At 48.3% G+C, this 25,000-nt stretch overlaps 1 protein-coding gene across 1 annotated transcript in view; it reads left to right on the top strand.

The window, feature by feature from the left end:
- Positions 1-11,434, top strand: part of LOC143301085 (vesicular glutamate transporter 1-like) — a 45,119-nt gene extending 33,685 nt beyond the window's left edge. Inside the window, exons 9-13 of the mRNA XM_076615091.1 lie at positions 227-376; positions 2,885-3,014; positions 6,895-7,005; positions 7,379-7,524; positions 10,913-11,434. Of these exons, the coding sequence (XP_076471206.1) occupies positions 227-376; positions 2,885-3,014; positions 6,895-7,005; positions 7,379-7,524; positions 10,913-11,434 (1,059 nt within the window). The remainder of the gene's footprint in view (positions 1-226; positions 377-2,884; positions 3,015-6,894; positions 7,006-7,378; positions 7,525-10,912) is intronic.
- Positions 11,435-25,000: the final 13,566 nt, after the last annotated feature.

The following is a 25,000-nucleotide window of genomic DNA, read 5'->3' as shown; positions in this document are numbered from 1 at the left end:
CAGAATAAATCACTACCTTAAACTCTGCTTCCAGATAGCGAGAGAGAGAGAGAGAGAGAGAGAGAGAGAGAGAGAGAGAGAGAGAGAGATGATTGATTATATTCATAAAAACCACGAAATGATGTGTAGAAAATATAGAAAATAACACCAACAGTTGGCAAGGAACATAAAGTACCTTTCAGAATTCTGTCATTAATTTTATTTTATTTCTTTTTTGTCTGTACAGGAAGCCACGACGCCGTGGCTAGCTTTCTTTACGTCACTTCCGGTGTACGCCATCATGGTGGCCAACTTTTGCCGCAGCTGGACCTTCTACCTGCTGATCATCTCTCAGCCTGCCTACCTTGAGGACGCCTTTGGCTTCAACATTGACGCCGTGAGTCTCTGCACACACATACACACACACACACACACACACACACACACACACCACACACACACACACACACACACACACACGCGCGCGCGCAAACACGCACGCACGCACGCACGCACGCCCTCCGTCACCCCCCCCCCCCACACGTACACACACATATACGTACAGCAAACACACACACACGTACTAGAGCACGCGCGCGCACACGCACACACACACACACACACACACACACACACACACACACACACACACACATCCTGTCATCCACTGTTATCTTGATGCACATTGTTCACAGCTGACTTTGAACACTGATTCAAAGATAAGGTCAAGCCGTGTTTCATGTCAGAGGTGGACAGTGTCGCCATCAACACCTGCCGTGTTTCATGTCAGACATGAACAGTGTCGCCATCAACACCTGCCGTGTTTCATGTCAGACATGAACAGTGTCGCCATCAACACCTGTTGTATTTCATGTCAGACTCGGACAGTGTCGCTTTCAACACCTGTCGTGTTTCATGTCAGACACGGACAGTGCTTCAACACCTGTCGTGTTTCATGTCAGACATGGACAGTGTCGCCATCAACACCTGCTGTATTTCATGTCAGACTCGGACAGTGTCGCCATCAACACCTGCCGTGTTTCATGTCAAAGGTGGACAGTGTCGCCATCAACACCTGCCGTATTTCATGTCAGACACAGTCGTGTCGTCATTAACATCTGCCGTATTTCATGTCAGACATGGACAGTGTCGCCATCAACATCTGCCGTGTTTTTCATGTCAGAGGTGGACAGTGTCGCCTTCAACACCTGCCGTATTTCATGTCAGACACGGTCGTGTCACCATTAACATCTGCCGTAGTTCATGTCAGACATGAACAGTGTCGCCTTCAATATCTGCCGTGTTTCATGTCAGACATGGACAGTGTCGCCATCAACACCTGCCGTGTTTCATGTCAGAGGTGGACAGTGTCGCCATCAACACCTGCCGTGTTTCATGTCAGACATGGACAGTGTCGCCATCAACACCTGCCGTGTTTCATGTCAGACGTGGACAGTGTCGCCATCAACACCTGCCGTGTTTCATGTCAGAGATGGACAGTGTCGCCATCAACAGAAGCGCACTGATGTCGGTCCATTGTTCATCGGCGTGGATTGCCCTGCACTGCTCGGGTCCACGTCAACTGTTCAACCAAGCTGGCTTCTTTCAAACGTCGCATAAACATTGTGCTTTCCTGGTCTGTTTCTGGGAGGTTTATCGTTAGACTCTTTCAGTGGACGACAGAGGCAGTTTTCACTGGATGACAGCGTCAGTTTCAGTGGATGACAGCGTCAGTTTTCACTGGATGACAGCGTCAGTTTCAGTGGATGACAGCGTCAGTTTTCACTGGATGACAGCTTCTGTTTCAGTGGATGACAGCTTCTGTTTCAGTGGATGACAGCTTCTGTTTCAGTGGATGACAGCTTCTGTTTCAGTGGATGACAGCGTCAGTTTTCAGTGGATAACAGCTTTAGTTTCATAGGACAACAGCTTCAGTTTCAGTGGATGACAGCGTCAGTTTCAGTGGATGACAGCTTCAGTTTTCAGTGGATGACAGCGTCAGTTTTCACTGGATGACAGCGTCAGTTTCACTGGATGACAGCGTCAGTTTCAGTGGATGACAGCGTCAGTTTTCACTGGATGACAGCGTCAGTTTCAGTGGATGACAGCTTCAGTTTTCACTGGATGACAGCGTCAGTTTCAGTGGATGACAGCTTCAGTTTCAGTGGATGACAGCTTCAGTTTTCACTGGATGACAGCGTCAGTTTTCACTGGATGACAGCGTCAGTTTCAGTGGATGACAGCTTCAGTTTTCACTGGATGACAGCGTCAGTTTCAGTGGATGACAGCGTCAGTTTCACTGGATGACAGCTTCAGTTTTCAGTGGATGACAGCGTCAGTTTTCAGTGGATGACAGCGTCAGTTTTCAGTGGATGACAGCGTCAGTTTCACTGGATGAGAGCTTCAGTTTCAGTAGATGACAGTTTCAATTTCGCAATATCATGACAGTTCCTATATTGTGCAGTGAAGGTAACAGTTGGCTGGCTGGCTGAAGGTCTGGTTGGATTTGTGCAGATGACTGGATGGATAAATAAATGGAATAATGGATGGATGGGTGAACTGCATTATGACTGGCAGCCTGGCTAATTGAATAAGGACGGATGGCTCAGTGGACAGTCCCTCATGCAGATCAAGGGATGGACGAATGGATGGTGGAACTGGTGGACAAAACGGAACCATGTGAAATTACAGCAGTTTGATTTCAGTCAGTGAATACTATGCACTGTGTAGCAATGAATTGGTAACTATCTGCCAGGGGTGTGTGTGTGGAGCTGTGTGTAGCTAGGTTGATGATGATGATGATGATGATGATGATGATGATGATGATGATGATGATGATGATGATGATGGTGTGTGTGTGTGTGTGTGTGTGTGTGTGTGTGTGTGTGTGCGCGCGCGCGCGCAGAGCGGCACGCTGTCGGCGTTGCCCCACCTGGTGATGTCCGTGGTGGTGCCCTTAGGGGGACAGCTGGCCGACTTCCTCAGGCGTCACGTTCTGTCCACCACCACTGTTCGCAAGATCTTCAACTGCGGCGGTCAGTCAGGGGAGGCTACTGCACTGGGGAAGGGGGGGGGGAGGGGGAGGTGATGTCTTTGTGTCCGTGTGTGTGTGTGTGTGTGTGTGTGTGTGTGTGTGTCTCACTCTAATAATAATAATAATAATGGTATTTATATAGCGCTGAATCCTGTGCAGAGACAAATCTAAGCGCTTTCACACTAGTCATTCACACGCATGCATAACTCTAAAACTGGAGAAACTGAAGACAAGGAAGAGGTAGGGGAGGGAGGCAATCTTGTGAAGAGGTGGGTTTTAAGGCCAGACTTGAAAGAGCTGGGTGCAGGGACCTGACGAAGCGAAAGAGGAAGTTCATTCCAATTGCAAGGTCCAGAGACAGAGAAAGAACGGCATCCAACAGTGGAGTGTATGAATCTGGGTATGCGTAAACAGAGTGGATATGACGCCGATCGTAGAGAGCGAGATGGAGTGTAGAGGTGAAGGCAGCTGCAGAGATAGGAAGGGGCAGATTTGTGAATACATTTATAACATAGAGAAGGTACCCAACAAAACTGACCTCAGTCCCTTTAATCCTCAGACAATGTACCAAATGATTTGCCTGAATAATTAAGTCAGGTCTTGTTTCAAGGCTAAACAATTCTAGAGCATAAAGTACTGATTTGGAATCTACAAAGACTGTTATTTTTGAGAAAACTATTTGATGGCTCACTAAGTAATTCAGAGCTTGTATAATAGCAATTAGCTCAGCCGTGAACATGGAAAAATGTTTTCCAATAAAGTAAGATTTTTAAACTTCAAAGGCAGGGATATAGAAAGCCGCACCAGCATTTTTGTCATCAAGAACAGATCCATCTGTAAATATCTGTAAATATATATATATATATATATATATATATATATGTGTGTGTGTGTGTGTGCGTGTGTGCGTGCGTGTGTGCGTGCGTGCGTGCGTGCGTTCGTGTGTGTGTGTGTGTGTGTGTGTGTGTGCGCGTGCGTGCGTTCGTGTGTGTGTGTGTGTGTGTGTGTGTGTTTGTACAGATTGAAGGGAGAAAGATTCACAGGCAGACTGACATACAGACAGACAGTCAGAAAAAGACAGTGAAACATATAGATAGACTGAGAGAGAAGTAGAGATGGAGGGTAACTGAATGACTGACATACAGAAACTATATTCTGGTGGTAGTGACTTCTGTGGACAAATGCACTACAACAAACAGAAACTATATTCTGGTGATAGTGACTTCTGTGGACAAATACACCCCAACAGACAGAAACTATATTCTGGCGTCAGTGACTTCTGTGGATAAATACACTCCAACAGACAGAAACTATATTCTGGTGATAGTGACTTCTGTGGATAAATACTCCCCAACAGACAGAAACTATATTCTGGTGGTAGTGACTTCTGTGGACAAATGCACTACAACAAACAGAAACTATATTCTGGTGATAGTGACTTCTGTGGACAAATACACCCCAACAGACAGAAATATATTTTGATCATCAGTGACTTCTGTGGATGAATAATCTACTGACAAACAAAAACAGACTAAAATCTTGCGTCAGCGACTACTGTGGATAAACTGAAAACTGAAACTAAAACTGAAACTGTGGATAAATACCTCCCAGCAGACAAATAGAAACTGTATTCTGGCTTCAGTGACTTCTGCGGATATATCATATGTTAATTCCTGCGAATGAAATATATATATAAAAAGAAACATAAAAAAGAAATCCCCAAAATCACACAGACAATAGCCAAAGGGTTTTTTTGTTTGTTTGTTTTTTCGGGGTTTTTTGTGGGTTTTTTTGGTGTGTGTGTGTGTGTGTGTGTGTGTGTGTGTGTGTGTGTGTGTGTGTGTGTGTGTGTGTGTGTGTGTGTGTGTGTCTTTGTGTCTTTGTGTGTGTGTGTGTGTGTGCGCGCGCGCGCGCGCGCGCGTGCGCGTGTACTAAATGTGAAACGTCTGGCAGTGTCTCCACAGCTCAGTAGAGGCGGGGTTTAGTGCCAGGAGTTCCATTGTCTTTCCGATCTCCCCCTCTCCCCAACCCCCCCCCCCCCCCCCCCCCCCCCTCCCCCCCCCTCCCTCCCCCACCCTCCCTCACACACACAGGGCTTTGGGGGACCGTCAATAGTGAACTGTCATGGATGTCAGTCTTTGGAGTGGCGAGTTTATGAGAGAGAGAGATGGGGGCGGGGGTGAGAGACTCTCTTATCCTTTTTTTTATTTTTTATCTGTCCATGTCTCTTTTTCTTTGTCTGTCGCTGTCTCTGCCTCTATCTGTCTTATATTGTCTGGGGTTTTTCCCCTCTCTCTCTCTCTGTCTCTGACTGTCTCTGAGTCTGTCTTTCTTTGACCCCGTTTCCGTCTGTCTCTCTGTCTCTGTCTCTGTCTCTCTCTCTGTCTCTGTCTCTGTGTCTTTGTCTGTCCCCGTTTGTGTCTGTCTGTGTGCCTCTCTGGTTTTCTTTTTTTCTCTTTTTGTTGTTGTTGCTGTGAGAACATGGTGTGCGGAAGGTGTCAACTTGTCCTTTTAGCCCCCTACCCCCACTCCCCGCACCCTCACCCTCCCGAGAACACCCCCCCCCCACCACCACCCTTTCCCACTGTTCTTGTCTCCTGGGCTTCTGTGGGCTCTGGCACTCTTCTTCGTTCCCTTTTGCTTGCTTCTTTCTTTTTTTCTTTCTTTCTTTTCTGTTTTTTTTTTCTTTATTCTTTTCCCTTTCTTCTTTTTCTTTCTTTCTTTCATTTTTCTTTCTTTCCCTTTTCTCCGTTCACTGATTCAGTTATACTGACAAACTCCCATTCCCCATTGTTTTACTTCAGTCTGCTGTCATCATTGACGACACCCGTGACTGACTGTAAAAGGTCGGTGACGGTTGTGACGACACCCGTGACTGACTGTAAAAGGTCGGTGACGGTTGTGATGACATCAGTGACTGACAGTGAAAGGTCGGTGACGGTTGTGATGACATCAGTGACTGACAGTGAAAGGTCGGTGACGGTTGTGATGACATCAGTGACTGACAGTGAAAGGTCGGTGACGGTTTTGACACCCGTGACTGACAGTGAAAGGTCGGTGACGGTTGTGATGATACCCGTCACTGACAGTGAAAGGTCGGTGACGGTTGTGATGACATCAGTGACTGACAGTGAAAGGTCGGTGACAGTTGTGACGACATAAGTGACTGACAGTGAAAGGTCGGTGTCGGTTGTGATGACATCAGTGACTGACAATGAAAGGTCGGTGACGGTTGTGATGACATCAGTGACTGACAGTGAAAGGTCGGTGACGGTTGTGACGACATAAGTGACTGACAGTGAAAGGTCGGTGTCTGTTGTGACGACATCAGTGACTGACAGTGAAAGGTCGGTGACGGTTGTGACGACACCCGTGACTGACAGTGAAATGACTGTGGCGGTCGACCTTGTGACGACATCAGTGACAGGGAAATGTCTTCTTTTCCCCGGTTTTATCTACTCCTTATTATCCCCCCTTGCCCAGATTTCTCTTCTCTTTTTTATCCTCTCCTCCCCAGATATCACTTCTCCTAATGCTCTTCTTTCTCAACCCATGGCGAGTTGATGGATGAAAGGGTGACAATGAAAAGGGAGGGGTGGAGGGGGGGTGTGGAGGGAGCCCGACAAATTGACAGACGGACGGACGGACGAATGCACGGATGGCTGGTTGAGGCAGAGCCGCTGACGAACGGATGTGCGGTGGAGCAGACAGCACGGACAGACTGGTGGATTGATGGTCCAGAAGAACAGACTGATGGTTTAGTTGAACAGACTGGCGGACTGATGGACTAATAGAAGCTGACTCGTGGATTGGTGGACTGAGAGAAATAGACGGTGAGTTGATGGACTGAGGGTTAATGAGTGGCTGTGCTGCTAACACAGGTTTTGGTCTGGAGGCGGTGTTTCTACTGGGAGTCGGTTTTGCCCGAGACATCGTCACCTCCATGGTCTGCCTCACCATCGCTGTCGGCTTCAGCGGGTTCGCCATCTCTGGTGAGGATGATGATGATGATGGTGATGGTGGTGGTGGTGGTGGTGATGGTGATGGTGATGATTGGGAGGATGGTGATGGTGATGGTGGTGATGATGATGATGATGATGGTGGTGGTGACGGTGATGATGCTGATGCTGATGTTGAGGGTGGTGGTGATGATGATGATGATAATGGTTATAGTGGTGATGGTGATGGTGATGGTGGTGGTGATGATGATGGTGGTGATGGTGATGACGACGGTGATAACGATGCTGATGCTGATGTTGACGGTGATGATGGTGATGGTAATGATGATGGTGATGGTGGTGATGCTGATTTTGACGGTGATGATGATGCTGATGATGCTGATGACGATGATGACGGCGGTGACAGGGTTCAACGTGAACCACCTGGACCTGGCCCCGCGCTACGCCAGCATCCTGATGGGCGTGTCCAACAGTGTGGGCACCGTGTCCGGCATGCTGTGTCCCCTCGTCGTCACCGCCATCACCAGGGGCTCCAGGCACCGGCCCCACCTGGTCTGTACCTCTCTCTCTCACACACACACACACACACGACACACACACGACACACACACACACACGACACACACGACACACACGGCACACACACACACACACACACACACACACACACACACACACACACTATACACACACACTACACTACACACACACACACACACACACACACACACACACACACACACTCTACACACACACACACACACACTCTACACACACACACACACACACACACACACACACTACACACACTCTCTCACACACACACACGCACACACGCACACACTCTACACTACACACTACACACACACTCTACACACTACACACTACACACACACACACACACACACACACTACACACTCACACACACACTCACACTCACACACACACACACACACACACACACACACACACACGATTACGCTGGCATTGGCTACACAAACAGGAGAAACAGAAAGGAAATGTAGAAGATCTGGGAAACAGATCTCAACATCTGAAAACACAGAGACTTTATTAAGAGGCCTTGGTATCAAACAACAAAGACATGCACCCCGCTCAAATACAGCCCTTGAGTCATTCATTGAGAAGTGCACATCAGACTTCAGATGCAGAATCAAAGACATGACCTCAGAACAACGGCATGCTCTTAGGGAACTAGAGAGACTACCACTGACTCACAGTGTTGCATGTAGGTTTGCTGACAAATCAGGTAACTCTGTCATCACTCCTTTGGATAAAGATGACTTTGATCTTTGAGGAACTAAAAAAACAAAAAACAACAACAAAAAACAAACAAACAAACAAAAAAAAACCAAAAAAAACTTATGACATTATTCCAGTTAACCTTACGTACAATACTTCCAGAGTTATCAAGACCTGGGCGGATAAGTGGAAGTCCCAAGGACATCTGGAAGAAGTCGTAGTCAAATATGTAACCGACCTCGAGGAAACGAGACCTGGACATTGCAAACCCCTGATCAAAACACACAAACCACCGCCCTTCCCAACACGTCTTTTGTTATCTGGATGTGGTACACCTACACAACATATCAAAAGTTGTGCAACAGGCCATGTCCCATCTGGTCTCACATCTACCGTACCAAGTGTTGGACAGCAAAGAATTTCTTGCTAAACTACTCTACATCAACGACGCAGTGGCCCCACTGCCAGAAAACGCTTGTCTTGCAGTGTGTGATGTTATTTCTCTATTCCCAAATGTCAACAACAAAATGGAAATACCTGCTACTCACCAGATGTTAGAGAAGTACTCCAATCCATTGAATTTACCAACTCAGTGCACTATGCAGGCTCTGCAAATTTCACTGGATTATAACGCCTGTCAGTACACATCACACGATGGGACAATCACATTTGCTGCACCAAACCATGGAACGGCAATGGGGCCACCACATTCATGTGGTTATGTGGACGTATTCATGGGGCAACTTGATGCTAAGCTGGTTGACACTTGTCCGGTACCACTCCTCTCATCCCTCATCCCATCAGAGCAGCAGGATGACCAGGCATTTGGACTGGAGCAGGTATAGGGATGATGGAATCACTATCCTGTGAGATCCTGCTCATGTGGGAATCTTTGAAAATCACATACAGTCTGTCAACCCACCAAACATTCAGTGGATGGTATCATGTTGTAAAACGGCATCTTAGCTTGACATTGGCTTGTGTATGCTTGAGGGAAAGATAATGACTGATGTGTACAGCAAGAGTTCTCATGCTTACCTTCCCCCCACTAGTTGTGATCCTCCTTCAGTGTTCAAGGGCCTCATTACAGGAGTGGGGATAAGACTACGCCTGATATGCAGTGAAGACGACCTGCTTGAGCGTAGAATTGATGAGTATGCCTGCTACTTTGCCTTGGCAGGTTGCAAAATCTGATCTAGTGAAAGGTGCCAGAAGAAACAGAGAACTACTGACTGCCACCAGAAAAAAAACAACCTAAGAAATTGGCTTGGGTCACTACATTTGATCCACGATTCCCTTCAAGATCAGAAATCATCAGACGCAACACCCATTTACTCTATGCTGACCCCCGAAACAAAGAATTTCTTCCCAAAAATCCTGATAATTACAACAGACAGACGCCGCAGGAACCTGGGCAGTATGTACAAACCCACTGTCCCCAGGTGGTTTGTGGTTCATGGCCCTGACAACATCCGAGGCTTCTTCAAAATTTAATGTCGGGCACCTCGCTGTGACACCTGCAGTCATGACGACTTCACAGACCATGTCATTTCTCCTTGGGATGGAAGGCGTTGGCAGATCAGCCAACACCTCTCCTGCACCACGCCAAACTTGGTCTATCTATTGACCTGCAGACTACACCAGGAGGCACAATATGTGGGATGCTCCAACCATCTTAAGAGGAGATGGGCAAACCACAAAAGCGACTGCAAACTGAGGAAAGGCACCAAGTGTTCGGTCGCTGCCCATGTTTCTTCCACCCCTCACCCTTCTGACGACAACCTCAGCTTTTTACAGGTGACAGCGTTGGAGCAGGTCAACAAAGTGGAGGAGCTGAAAAGAAGAGAACTGTTCTGGATGTGTAACCTTGGGACGGTTTTTGTTGGACTGAACACGAGAGGCGACATCCATGGGTATTCGTTGTGAACCCTGAATTCGTGAAGTTACCAGTCCGCTTTGTCGTCATGGTGGTTATATACGATCACTGAGATACAGAGAGAGAGAGAGAGAGAGAGAGAGAGAGAGAGAGATGTATATAGACAATTGAAGGAATATTTTGAACATGATATAGTTACGTTGTAGAAGTCGTCATGCCAGGACAGAAAGATGACGTAAAAAATAATAATCATCACCTATTATGAGCGAAGTCTATGACCAAGCTGCTGGGCAGCAGCGAAAATTCAGATTTTTATTTTGTTTAACAAAATAGGTGTTGGTTTTCAACTTTGTTTTATTCATTATATATATATATATATATATATATATATATATATATATATATATATATATATATATATATATATATATATATATATATATATATATGTGTGTGTGTGTGTGTGTGTGTGTGTGTGTGTGTGTTGTGTGTCTGTGTGTGTGTTGTGTGTGTGTGTGTCTGTGTGTCTGTGTGTGTGTGTGTGTGTGTGTGTGTCTCTGTGTGTGTGTCTGTGTGTGTGTGTGTGTGTGTCTGTGTGTGTGTGTGTGTGTGTGTGTGTGTGTGTGTCTGTGTCTGTGTCTGTGTCTCTGTGTGTGTGTGTGTGTGTCTGTGTCTGTGTCTGTGTCTGTGTGTGTGTGTCTGTGTGTGTCTGTGTCTCTGTGTGTGTGTGTGTGTGTGTGTGTGTGTGTGTGTGTGTCTGTGTCTATGTGTGTCTGTGTCTGTGTCTGTGTCTGTGTGTGCAGGCGGCCGACCGGTGGCAGACGGTGTTCCTGGTGGCCAGCCTGATCCACTTTGCCGGCGTCATCTTCTACGCCCTGTTCGCCTCGGGAGAGAAGCAGCCCTGGGCCGACCCCCCGCTCCACAGAAAGGACCTCCACCCCTCACCCTCCTCACCCTCCTCACCCCACCCCCAACAAAACGGGTGCCTCAAACACCCGACCTCTAACGGGTACGGTGCCACCACCACCACCACCACCACCACCACTACCCTCAGCACCAGGGATGGAGGAGACCAGAACACCGCGGTTCTCCCGTCACCGACGCTGGGAGAAAAGGACGCGGTGGGGGAAGGTCTACCCAGGGTGGGAAAGGGGTGGGGGGTAGGGCACCACCCCCAACAGGGAGGCTACCCGCTGTTCGAGACGAGAGAGGAGCTGGTGCAGAAGGCCAACAAGGACCAACCCCGCTACTACTCTCAGGCTTCCGCTGGGGGGCCAGCCACCGTCACTTCTGACCTGGAAGGTCTCCCCCTCTCTCACTTCTGACCTGGAAGGTCTCCCCCTCTCCCACTTCTGACCTGGAAGGTCTCCCCCTCTCCCACTTCTGACCTGGAAGGTCTCCCCCTCTCTCACTTCTGACCTGGAAGGTCTCCCCCTCTCCCACTTCTGACCTGGGAGAGGTCTCTCACTTCTGACCTGGGAGAGGTCTCTTCCGCTGTCACTTCTGACCTGGGAGAGGTCTGCCCTTCTGACCTGGGAGAGGACTCATCCACTGTCACTTCTGACCTGGAAGAGGTCTCCCCCTCTCTCACTTCTGACCTGGGAGAGGTCTCCCCTCCTCACTTCTGACCTGGGAGAGGTCTGCCCTTCTCTCACTTCTGACCTGGAAGGTCTCCCCCTCTCCCACTTCTGACCTGGGAGAGGTCTCCCCCGCTCACTTCTGACTTGGGAGAGGTCTCCCCCGCTCACTTCTGACCTGGAAGGTCTCCCCCTCTCCCACTTCTGACCTGGAAGGTCTCCCCCTCTCCCACTTCTGACCTGGGAGAGGTCTCTTCCGCTGTCACTTCTGACCTGGGAGAGGTCTCCTTCAATGTCACTTCTGACCTGGGAGAGGTCTCCTTCACTGTCACTTCTGACCTGGGAGAGGTCTCCACTGTCACTTCTGACCTGGGAGAGGTCTCCTTCAATGTCACTTCTGACCTGGGAGAGGTCTCCTTCACTGTCACTTCTGACCTGGGAGAGGTCTCCTTCACTGTCACTTCTGATCTGGGAGAGGTCTCCCCCTCTCTCACTTCTGACCTGGGAGATGTCTCCCCCTCTCTCACTTCTGACCTGGGAGAGGTCTACTCCACTGTCACTTCTGACCTGGGAGAGGTCTGCCCTTCTCTCACTTCTGACCTGGGAGAGGACTCATCCACTGTCACTTCTGACCTGGGAGAGGACTCATCCACTGTCACTTCTGAGCTGGGAGAGGTCTCCTTCACTGTCACTTCTGACCTGGGAGAGGACTCATCCACTGTCACTTCTGACCTGGGAGAGGTCTCCTTCACTGTCACTTCTGACCTGGGAGAGGTCTCTCCCTCTCTAACTTCTGACCTGGGAGAGGTCTCCCCCTCTCTCACTTCTGACCTGGGAGAGGTCTCTTCCACTGTCACTTCTGACCTGGGAGAGGTCTCCACTGTCACTTCTGACCTGGGAGAGGTCTCCTCCACTGTCACTTCTGATCTGGGAGAGGTCTCCTCTGTCACTTATGACCTGGGAGAGGTCTCCTCCACTGTCACTTCTGATCTGGGAGAGGTCTCCTCTGTCACTTCTGACCTGGGAGAGGTCTCCTCTGTCACTTCTGATCTGGGAGAGGTCTATATCGTCACTTCTGACCTGGGAGAGGTCTCCACTATCACTTCTGACCTGGGAGAGGTCTCCACAGTCACTTCTGACATGGGAGAGGTCATTGTCATTTCTGACCTTGGAGAGGTCTCCTCCACCGTCACTTCTGACCTGGGAGAGGTCTATATCGTCACTTCTGACCTGGGAGAGGTCTCCACCGTCACGTCTGACCTGGGAGAGGTCTATATCGTCACTTCTGACCTGGGAGAGGTCTCCACCGTCACGTCTGACCTGGGAGAGGTCTATATCGTCACTTCTGACCTGGGAGAGGTCTCCTCCACTGTCACTTCTGACCTGGGAGAGGTCTCCTCCACCGTCACTTCTGACCTGGGAGAGGTCTCCTCCACTGTCACTTCTGACCTGGGAGAGGTCTCCTCCACTGTCACTTCTGACCTGGGAGAGGTCTCCACTGTCACTTCTGACCTGCGAGAGGTCTCCACTGTCACTTCTGACCTGGGAGAGGTCCCTTCCACTGTCACTTCTGACCTGGGAGAGGTCTCCACTGTCACTTCTGACCGTCACTTCTGGAGGTCTCCACTGTCACTTCTGACATGGGAGACTCTCACTTCTGACCTGGGACAGGCACCCTCCATCGTCACTTCTGATCTGGGAGAGGTCTCCACCGTCACTTCTGACCTGGGAGAGGTCATTGTCACTTCTTACCTGGGAGAGGTCTCCACTGTCACTTCTGACCTGGGAGAGGTCATTGTCACTTCTGATCTGGGAGAGGTCTCCACTGTCACTTCTGACCTGGGAGAGGTCTCCTCCCTTTCCTGAGAGCCAGAATACTGAAAGGGATAAAAAGAACGGCAGAGGGTGTGGAGAAAGGAAAGAAAGAACGAAAAAAAAAGGAAAGGAGGAAATGTCGGGAGGAAAGGAAGGGATTGGATGGAAGGAAGGGAGAAACAGACGAAAGGGACGACGTGACGATCTTTTCTTCCTCCACTGAACGTTTTGTCGTCATCACTGTTTGCGTCACTGACCTCGTGTTGTGTGAAGATGTTTATTATTAGCATTGCTGTTATTGTCAATGCTGTGGTTAGTATAGCAATTGTAGGAGGCTAACATGGAACCATAACATGTGAAAACTTTTTTTCTTTTTTTTTTTTTTTTGTCTTTTGTGTTCAGTCTTTTCCCTCGTAGACAAAATGTGACTAGAAATACCAAAATCAATGTTTAGGATTACATAGGTGATAGAATCATTGCTTAAGACCATTTAAGTAATATAAGTGTTATTAATGATCATTGAAGAAATGGAATTATTAAAAAGTAAAATTGAAATAACATAGTTATTGTTTAGTATAATTGAATTGATAACAGTATTGTTTTCAATCATGGTCTAAATGAAATGGTTGTATCATTGAAGTAATAGAAAACATACGGACTAGAAAATGAAACAATATAGACAGATAGATGATAGACAGATAGGACTAACAAAATTAGCTGTTAGACCTCCGGTCTGTAAACATCTGAAGTGTATGCACACACATGATTGCAGAAAGAAAAGAAAGTAAACGAATGAAACGGTATCAAACGATTTAGATACACGTACAGACAGACAGACAGATACGTAGGTACACAGACAAATGAGTATCAAATCAATCAATCAAATCAACTACGATTCTATGGAAATTGACTTGTGGGCCACAAGATAGCATGATATGATACAGAAGCACAGTAATAAAATAACATATTATATACAAACATCGCAAAAGTATAGTACATTCAAAGCGTACAAAGGTACATAATGTTACGAAACCGCAAATATCAGTATCAGTTATTTCTCTCACATCAACTCTCCCACCTCCTCTCTCTCCAACCCCATTAGTCCTCTGATCCCTCTCTCCTCACCACCCCACATAAAGCCCCATTGTTAACGCTGAATTGTCGTCTCTCCCTCTCTCCTCACCACCCCACATAAAGCCCCATTGTTAACGCTGAATTGTCTCTCCCTCTCTCCTCACCACCCCACATAAAGCCCCATTATTAACGCTGAATTGTCGTCTCTCCCTCTTTTCTAACCACCCCACATAAAGTCCCAATGTTAACGCTGAATTGTCATCTCTCCCTCTCTCCTAACCACCCCACATAAAGCCCCATTCTTAACGCTGAATTGTCGTCTCTCCCTCTTTTCTAACCACCCCACATAAAGCCCCATTGTTAACGCTGAATTGTCTCTCCCTCTTTTCTAACCACCCCACATAAAGCCCCATTGTTAACGCTGAATTGTCTCTCCCTCTTTTCTAACCACCCCACATAAAGCCCCATTGTTAAAGCTGAATTGTCGTATCTCCCTCTCTCCTAACCACCCCACATAAAGCCCAATTGTTAACGCTCAATTGTCGTCTCTTCCTCTTTCCTAACGGGCATCAGTATCAGTAGTTCAAGGAGGCGTCACTCCGTTCGGTCAAATCCATATACGCTACACCACATCTGCCAAGCAGATGCCTGACCAGCAGCGAAACCCAACGCGCTTAGTCAGGCCTTGAGAGAAAAAAAAAAAAATAATAATAAAATAAATAAAAAATTAATAGATTAAAAATAAACAAACAAACAAACAAAAAAATAATAATATTTATAAGGCGCAAAATCTTGATGAAATCAATTCTAAGGGCACAAAAAAAGCACACACACACACACACACACACACGTTACCCTGCATTCCGCACACTCATTTCTAGGCTACGTATCGCAGCTTCCACGACACACACACACACGCGCGCGCGCGCTTTTACAAGCACACACACATACGCCCATATCCCCCAACCCCGCCCCAGCACACACATATACAAATATATATATACACCCCCGCATGTTCCAATATTCTGGTCCTCCCACAGTGCAGACATGCATACACACACATACCTCATCGTCTACACACACACGCGCACGCGCGCGCGCGCGCGCACGTGCACAGAGCTCTCCTGACGTGTACACTTACACCCTCGCGCACGCACACAGACACACAAACACACACATGCACACACGCACAGAGGCCGCCACTGATTGGCCGTAAGAGGGGTGGGAAAAGATCTCCGATGCCAAGAATGTGGCGTCTAGTGTGTTGCTCAGTCTACTGTATTTGGAAAAGCTCACAGAGACTCTGTTCCGTTTGAAGAAATTTGCGCAATGTTGGTTTGGAAATGATGCCGTTATTCGTTTGATTTGCAAAGCATCGTGCTCTACCTTTCATGCTAGACTTACGGCCGCTCCTTCTCTCTGCTTTTATTTCTTTGAGGCGATCGATTGTGTGATGGCCTTGTACCTGTTCTTTTTGATATTCTTTGACTTTTCTGAGGATTTCCGATTTTCCTAGATGTAGGCCGCTCGTTGTTGTTGCGTTACCAGCAAGTCTGTCAGCTCGCTCATTTCCCTCAACGCCTGCACGTCCCGGCCAGTATGACCATGTTCGTGTTGTAATCTGAAAGTTGCGCATTGCCTCATGCCACTCTGGGCTTCCCATTCCAATTTCAATTTTCTGTATGAGGTTCATTGAGTCCATTAGAATCATGGCATGTTGGTTTCCGGGCATATGGATAGTTGATAGCCACTGTAGGGCATGTGTCACAGCTTCAACTTCCATCGTTAGGCTGGAGGTTGTGACTTTGTAGGCAGCATTCTCTTCCCTAACTGTTTTTTTCTGTTTTGTTTCGCAGTGAATCCCCAACCGGATTGGCTTTTGGTGATGAGCCATCTGTGTATATGATGTCCTCTTCTTTACTGTTTTCTTCTTTGAGTAGCTTCACTTCTGCATCAGTTTTGCCCTCTGGCCATTCCCGACAATGTCTTCCTAGAGTGGGTGAAATGGCTGTATTGAATACATGATTGAGGTTTTCGGGGTTTTCCTCCCATTCTTTTGTTTCTTTCAGGTCTTGTAGTCAGCATACTAGCTGGATTTTATCTTCTGCTTGCCCCTTCCATGATCTTCCTCGTCCTAGACGGCTGCTTTTTGGTTCTTTGACTGAGTCATGCAGTCGGTTTTGAGGGTTTTCTAATGCTCTGAAGTTGGTCTTGACCTGTTCTAACTTGTTTCTGGCCTGCACTGAAGGAAGGTCAAACAGGTATCACATGGTTTCCGTAGGCGTGTCTTTTGTTGTTCCAAGGATCAGTCTCATGGCTTCATTTTGAACTCTTTCTAATTTTAGGAGGATGCTTTGAGACGGTGCTGTTAGCCCACGTCTGTAGTCGATCACACTGAGAACGAGTGATTGATACAGCAAGAAGAGGTGGCTTTGTTCAATACCTTTGGTTGCCATTGCCTTTAAGACTGAAAGACCCTTTTTGCATTTGAGAACAGTATTTTCTGTCGAACTGTATTCCTAGGTAGCGTAGGCATTCGGTTTTCTCGATCTGAATTCCGTTGAATGACACAGGTGGTGGTGATTTGCTCTTGGTTCTGTTGTTGAGGGTGCACAGCAACGTTTGAACTTTCGCTGGATTGATAGAAGATCCTGTGTCCTTGCACCATTGGGCGATATTGTTCAGTTGTTTCTGGACCGCTTTAGTTCTTTCTTGAGCATCTTTTGAAGTTTTGAAGACCAGGCCATCATCCGCAAGAGTAAGCACCCGAGCTATTCCATTGTTGTTTAAGGCTGCAAGGCCTTTCGTGTAGACATTGTAGAGGACAGGAGAGAGCGGAGACCCCTGTGGCAGTCCCATGGATAGTTTAGAAGGTGCAGACATCCAATCTCCGAGGCGTAGGACGACGGTTCTTTCCTGAAGCGCTGCTGCTATCCATCTTGTCAGTGTCAAACTTACTCCATACCTTAGTAGCAGCTCCATGAGGTGCGCAAACTGGACTTTATTGTAGGCATCTTCAAGGCCGATTGCTACTAGTGTTTCTTCTTTTCTTTGAAATCCTTCATATACCTCATATGCGAAAGCAGACGCATTTTCCATTGTGGACTTACCTGTTCTGTAACCACCTTGATTTGAAGGGAGAATGTGCCTCTGTTCAAGATTCCTTGCAGGTTTCCTGGCTATCGTGCGTTCCATGAGCTTTCCAGAAATGTTTTGCATGGTTAGGAATCGGTAGCCGCTTACCTGACGATGGTCCTTTCCTGGTTTGGTATGGGTTTTAAGAAGTTGTGTGTCCAGTCCTCCGGCACATGTCCATTGTGGAAACTGTCTTGATACAGATTGAAAAGTTGGCTTCTGTCTTCTTCCGATAGTTCCTTGATGTCCGAGTAGCGAACTTGGTTTGGGCCAGGAGCCGATTCTTTCTTGCATTTGCATTCTTTCCTAACCGCCCCACATAAAGCCCCATTGTTAACGCTGAATTGTCGTCTCTCCCTCTTTTCTAACCGCCCCACATAAAGCCCCATTATTAACGCTGAATTGTCGCATCCATCTCTCTTCTAACCACTACACATACAGCCCCATCCATCTACCATCTGGCAACTCCCGTTGCTGCACCATCCACGTAGATCACAACATTTGAAAGGCCAAATATCTTGATAACACCACTTCGGTTCATTAAAAAAAAAAATGGAACAAGGATTTCTCCACATAAAACAACAACATGTAAATGAGAACTATCTATCACAAGTATATACATGCATTAAACATTAACCATAATTGCAAATCATGAACACACACACGCACGCGCGCACACACATACAAACGCAAACACACACACGCACACACTGTAATAGATGGATGGATGGATAGATAGATGGAGTCTCCCATCGGACCGCCAGTGTTGGATGTCCAAGTAGGTGCGGTTTTCCAACTAGGTACTAGATGAGGCAGGCTTTGTTTAGGGATCCTTTTATCTCCCCTTCCCCATGTGGGGAGAGCAGTGCTGTCCCTAAAAAGGGCTGCTCTGACGCTGTGGGAGGATACGGGCGCCGCATCTGCCCCAGTTTATGGCGGACGACCATCACCCCACAGCCGCCCGCGTGCAGAGTCGTGACTAGGAACTGCCAGCAGCATCCTCTGCCTGTCCCCGTTACCACTTCTCCATCGCCGCAGGGCTTGGGAAAGCTGGGTGTTGAAGTGCTAGCTCGTCGTCCCGACATTAGCCTGATTGCCTGACCAGCACAGGTGACTTTTTTTTTTTTTTTTTATTTTTTTAAGTGAAGAGTTGTGCAGTCCCTTCCCCACTCTCTCGCCTAGCGACGCTCAGAGTCCCACAGGTGCAGATACTGCCACGTGTAGAACGGCCTCGGCAGGTGCAGGTTTTTTCTTTGGAGTTCCGTCTCCTAGGAGGACTTCCAGCCAAGGATAAGAGCTCCCCCTGTCCTTTGGTCATCCTCTTCCGCCTTCACAGCCGTTGGGAAAGGTTTCCTCCTCCGCCTGGACCGTCGTTCGGAGAATTCACATGCGGCAGTTAGTACTGGGTAACATGGTACCAGTAGCAAGGGCTATGCCCCTGACCTGATAGATAGATAGATGAAAAATAATATAAATGAATGTAAAGTTAATTCTAAACTGTTACAAACTTTTTTTTTCTTTTTCTTTTTTTTTTTTTCTTTTCTTTTTTTGTCGGTTCCACAGGCGGAAAACTGTAGACTGCTAACATTTTTCCAGGTACCACTGCTAGTCTCTGTAGTCAATGTTGGTGACCTGTTTCTCTTAATGTATAATGGGGGGCGGGGGGAATGCATGCAGCCCGTGTTTGTGTGTGTGTGTGTGTGTGTGTGTGTGTGTGTGTGTGTGTGTGTGTGAGCGCGCGCGCGCGCGTGTGTGTGTGTTTGTGTGCGTGTATGCGTGCGCGAGCGAGCGAGAGCTCCACTGTTTGTCTTGTTTTCCATGATCTTGTCACTGCGTGAATACTCATGTTGTAGCCGGTTGGGCAGGGTTCTCTCACCACATCAGTACAGGTTCTTTTCCAGTCTTTATTGAGGACGGGGAACGTGTCGGGACATGGGTAAAAGGAACAGGAGAGCGGAGGGTTAAAGGACAAGGGACTGTACTCGTACAAGAAGGGAAATAAATAGATAAGTAAATGAATACCCTGTGGACAAAATAACAGTCCTCGTAAATCAAGCGTGCAGTAAAGTCTATCAAAGTTCATTCACTCACTCACTCCAAACATCACTTTACCAAATATTACACATGAATCTACAATTGTTAAAAATGAATGTGTGCAAAGACTAAAATATCCCATTAATTGAAATGAGCAATTGCTTTCAACCATCTGGACTCCCAATTTGAAGTTGTCTAATTTCTTAAAGATGTTTATATAAATTCTAGAAACTTCTAAACCTAAGTTGAGGTTACATTTCAGTAAAGATTAACTCGATTATTCGAAATAATTGCAAATCCGTTCAGATGCATAACATCAAAACTGATAGAATAATATTTATAAGGAATTACAAATAGCATTTACATTTTGGTATCCATTTCTCAATGCTAGAAATGCTCTCTGTAAAGTATGATATATTTCACTTATCCTACCAGGCTGACAGAGGTCCACACACACACAATGCTGTTGCCTTTTCCCTGTTCCAGTTAACTGAGAACTGATGAAATTACCGTTACTGGTTCTCAAGGAAAGGTAGGAGAACTCGCTTCGTACATACATATCAAGATGCAGCACATCCACCCGATATGAATATTATTTTGCACGTGAAGGAATCACGCTAAAGCAACAGGGACATGAACGTGCGCACACGCAGACACACAGACACAGACACACACACACACATTCTCTCCCTCTCTCTCTCTCTCTTTGAGCGGGGCAAAGAGAACAATTTCACCCTGTAACATTGAAATGATCATAGCATTGTGTAGTGAGAAAGCCACACATGCTGGAAGGATCTTTCTTCGTTAAAGATGCCGTGGCGAAATGGTTAGCGTCGCGGACTGACGGTTGGGAGCACGCGGGTTCGAATCCCAGCAGAGGTGGGTTTTTCGGCCCGCGCCCGACTCCTACCCAGAGCTGAGTGTGCTACGGGCTTGAGTGGGGAGACTGGGACCACACAGTCGAGTGTCATCGACTTCAAGGATGCGTCTTTAGGTGCGTTGCTCTAATTTCTTGAACAGTACTGCAAGTGTCTGTATCTCTCGGGCCTGGTGGAAACGGGATATCATTATGGCAGGAAGCGTAGAGTACAGCTTTGTCACATAGTCCCCCAAAAATGGACCCCCGTAGCAGCATCGTCATGGTCATCCTCCTCTTCCTTCTTCATCATCAATGTTGATGAAGAAATCCCAAATTCTGTGGCTTTTCATGCCCTCCTTTCATAGGGACCTTAGTGACCTCTCCACTTCCGTGCTCGGGGTGAGTCCTGTCAATGTCTTCAGTGTCGGCATATTCACAGGGGCGGGGGGTGGGAGGGGGGGCTTGGGGGGGGGGGCTGTTGCTGGAGGGACGTGATGGCGGTCTCCACTCTGGGAGGGACGCTCACTCAGTCTGGCTCCGCGACTAAGCCAATATTGTCGTCAGTGGAGGGCTTAGTAGGTGGTGTCGTAAAGTCAGAACAGGCACCACTGAACACCATCGAAGTGACTCAGCAGCAGCGCAGTGTCTCCTCTGGTGTGTGGCCTCCTGGCGACCTAACATCGATGTTTTCCCGCGTATTGCGTGCACGGTTTCACTTGCTTTTGTAATGTACGTTTTAGGTGATACACGTGTATCACAGCACTGTAACAGCAGTCGAATGATAGACAATGGCTAAAAACGTGTTTACGACAGTGTGAAACAGTAGAATATCTTCATGTAGATCTGTTCATAGTATACACTGGTGTTATTAAAGGTTTGATCTCACAACGTGAACGTCTTCTCAAAAAATAAAAATAAAAATAAAAATAAAGGTGTATGTGGAAATCTGTCTTTTGGCTGAACGATTGAAACACCAGGTGCACCAACACTGTCGTTGTTCAGAAATGTATGCAGTCCACTCACAGGAAACTGCATAAAACTACAAAACTCGCAAACACACACACACACGCGGTCTCGGTTTCAGTTTCTCAATGAGGCGTCACTGCTGTCGAACGAATCCATATACGCTACACCACATCTGCTGGGCAGGTGTCTGACCAGCAGCATAACCCGCCGCGCTTAGTCAGCTCTTGAGTGCATGCACACATATATTTGTGGGCTTATCACAGTGGATTTCTGCAGACTTTTGCCAGAGGACAGCACTTTCGTTGCCATGGGTTCTTTTTTCAGTGCGCCAAGTGCGTGCTGCACACGGGACCTCGATTTATCGTCTCATCCGAAAGACCAGACGCTCAGTTTGATTTTCCAGTCAAACTTGGGAGAAAGGGCGAGAGCGGGATTCGAACCCACACCCTCACGGACACTCTGTATTGGCAATCGAGCGTCTTAACCATTCTGCCACCTTCCTCCGACACGCGGACACACACACACACACACACACACACACACACACACACACACACACTTTTCTATCTCTCACACAAACACACATAAACTAAATCATACACAGATCCCCACCCACACCCACACCTATACATACACACACAGATACACAGACACATCAAACGCACGCGCGCGCACACACACACACACACACACACATGCACGCACGTGCACGCGCACACACACCATACGCACGCACGCACGCACACACACACACACACACGCACGCACGCGCGCGCGCGGGGGGGGGGGGGGATTTCCTGTGATTAGCTTGTCTTGTCTGGTCCTGACATGTCCTGACCTGTGGTGTCTATTATTGTCCTGTTTTGTCTGGTCCTGACCTTCCTGTTCTGCCTTGCCTTGCCTTGCCTTGCCTTGCCTTGCCTTGCCTTGCCCTGTCCTGTCCTGTCCTGTCTTGCCTTGCCTTGCCTCGCCTTCCCCTGTCCTGTCCTGTCCTGTCCTGTCCTGCCTTGCCTTGTCTTGCCTTGCCTCGCCTCGCCTCGCCTTGCCCTGCCTTGCCTTGCCCTGTCCTGTCCTGTCCTGTCTTGCCTTGCCTTGCCTTGCCTTGCCTTGCCCTGTCCTGTCCTGTCCTGTCCCGTCCCTTCTTGTCGTGCCTTGTCTTGTCTTGTCCTTTCATATTTGTGCTGCCCCGCCCTGCCATGTCCTGTCCTGTCCTGCCTTGCCTTTCCTCGCCCTTCCTCGCCCTGTCCTGTCCTGCCCTGCCCTGTTTTGTCCTGCCCTGTCCTGTCACAATGGCTGACATGCGTGTGACATGCACGTTCCACCTTGTGCGTGTGCAACCAGAGGAGAAGGTATACACCGGCAGTTTTTCGCTGCATCGATTCTGTGGATCGGAAAAACCCGATTTCCACTTTCAATGACGATGCCGAATTGGAACGTAGAACCCTTAGATTGAAATTCCAACTCTCTAACCTCCCGGCTCTTGGAACAAACTTGGCCGTAAAATCTGGTTTATATCCGGTTTTACTTTGAATGTTTCTTGTCAGATAGACCTCCATCCCACACTCCCTCCCCCGCTCTCCGGGGAGTTATTCCCCTTGACCAGGTGACGTGAGGTGACGCCCAATGAAGGACGTCAATGGCAGCCACATCCCATACTGCACTACGTCTGTCACGTGACTACAACACTGGGGCTGGTTAGGACTTCAGCTGATGCGTGTGTGTGTGTGTGTGTGTGTGTGTGTGTGTGTGTGTGTGTGTGTGAAGGGAGGGGCGGGGGGGGGAGAAGAGAGCGAGGTGCGGGAACAGGAAGTTGAAAAGACATCTAACTAATGCCTGACGTCATTCCCACCACGATAAGCAAAGGTCAATGCATTCCGCAATGGGTGAACGAATCAGAGAAGAAAGGGTGTAGGAAGAAGAAATAATGAAAGAACCTCGACTGCCTGAAGTGGAAGACTACAGTTCAGTTACTTCATTCCATTGTCAGCCGTTGCTCCAACAGCCGAGAATCCGACACACGACCTGTAGCACAAGGCCACATGGCCAGCACAGACCACATGGCCAGCACAGACCACGGGGCCACATGGCCAGCACAGACCACATGGCCAGCACAGACCACATGGCCAGCACAGACCACGGGGCCACATGGCCAGTACAGACCACATGGCCAGTACAGACCACATGGCCAGTACAGACCAGGGGGCCACATGGCCAACACAGACCACACGGCCAGCACAGACCACATGGCCAACACGGACCATATGGCCAACACAGACCACATGGCCAGCACAGACCACATGGCCAGCACAGACCACGGGGCCACATGGCCAGCACAGACCACATGGCCAGCACAGACCACGGGGCCACATGGCCAGCACAGACCACGGGGCCACATGGCCAGCACAGACCACATGGCCAGCACAGACCACATGGCCAGCACAGACCACAATCCATGGCCAACACAGACCACATGGCCACAGGGCCACACCGTCACACTGAAGGCAGGGCCGGCCCTCCCGCAGTGCAGGATGCTGTAGCTTCAGTCAGCCCGGGATGGATGCTCGGCACGTCTGTGGGATGATTGGCTCAGGGAGCGGAACACAGAGAGGGGGTGGGGTGTGGGAGGGAGATAGGGACGAGAAAAGAGAGAGACGGAGGGAGAGGGGGAGAGAGAGGATGGGAGGAGAGATTCAGCATAAGAATCAGAAGGAATTCAATAAGGCCAAAGCCCCAATTGACGCGGTGGCGAACTCTGTACATGAACAACATATTTCGTGGTGGGCAGAAATCAAGAGTGCAATGAAAATGCAAACCAGACTGCAAATAGACTCTACTGATCACACACACACACACACACACACACACACACACACACGAACGTTATGTGTTCCCTATGGAAAGAAAACGATTTTTGTGTCATCATATCAACAGACATGACACAGAGCAGGAGGAGACACAATGGACCAGACATGACACAGGTCAGGTGACACAATGGACCAGACATGACACAGGTCAGGTGACACAATGGACCAGACATGACACAGAGCAGGAGGTGACACAATGGACCAGACATGACACAGGTCAGGTGACACAATGGACCAGATATGACACAGAGCAGGGGGTGACACAATGGACCAGACAAGACACAGGTCAGGTGACACAATGGACCAGACATGACACAGGGCAGGTGACACAATGGACCAGACATGACACAGAGCAGGAGGTGACACAATGGACCAGACATGACACAGGTCAGGTGACACAATGGACCAGACATGACACAGGTCAGGTGACACAATGGACCAGATATGACACAGAGCAGGAGGTGACACAATGGACCAGACACGACACAGGGCAGGTGACACAATGGACCAGATATGACACAGAGCAGGAGGTGACACAATGGACCAGACATGACACAGGTCAGGTGA

This window comes from Babylonia areolata, chromosome 27 (assembly GCF_041734735.1).
Source record: "Babylonia areolata isolate BAREFJ2019XMU chromosome 27, ASM4173473v1, whole genome shotgun sequence".
Lineage (NCBI taxonomy): Eukaryota > Metazoa > Mollusca > Gastropoda > Neogastropoda > Buccinidae > Babylonia > Babylonia areolata.
The sequence above is the reverse complement of the archived record's forward strand: the minus strand, read 5'-3'. Positions and strand labels throughout refer to the sequence as shown.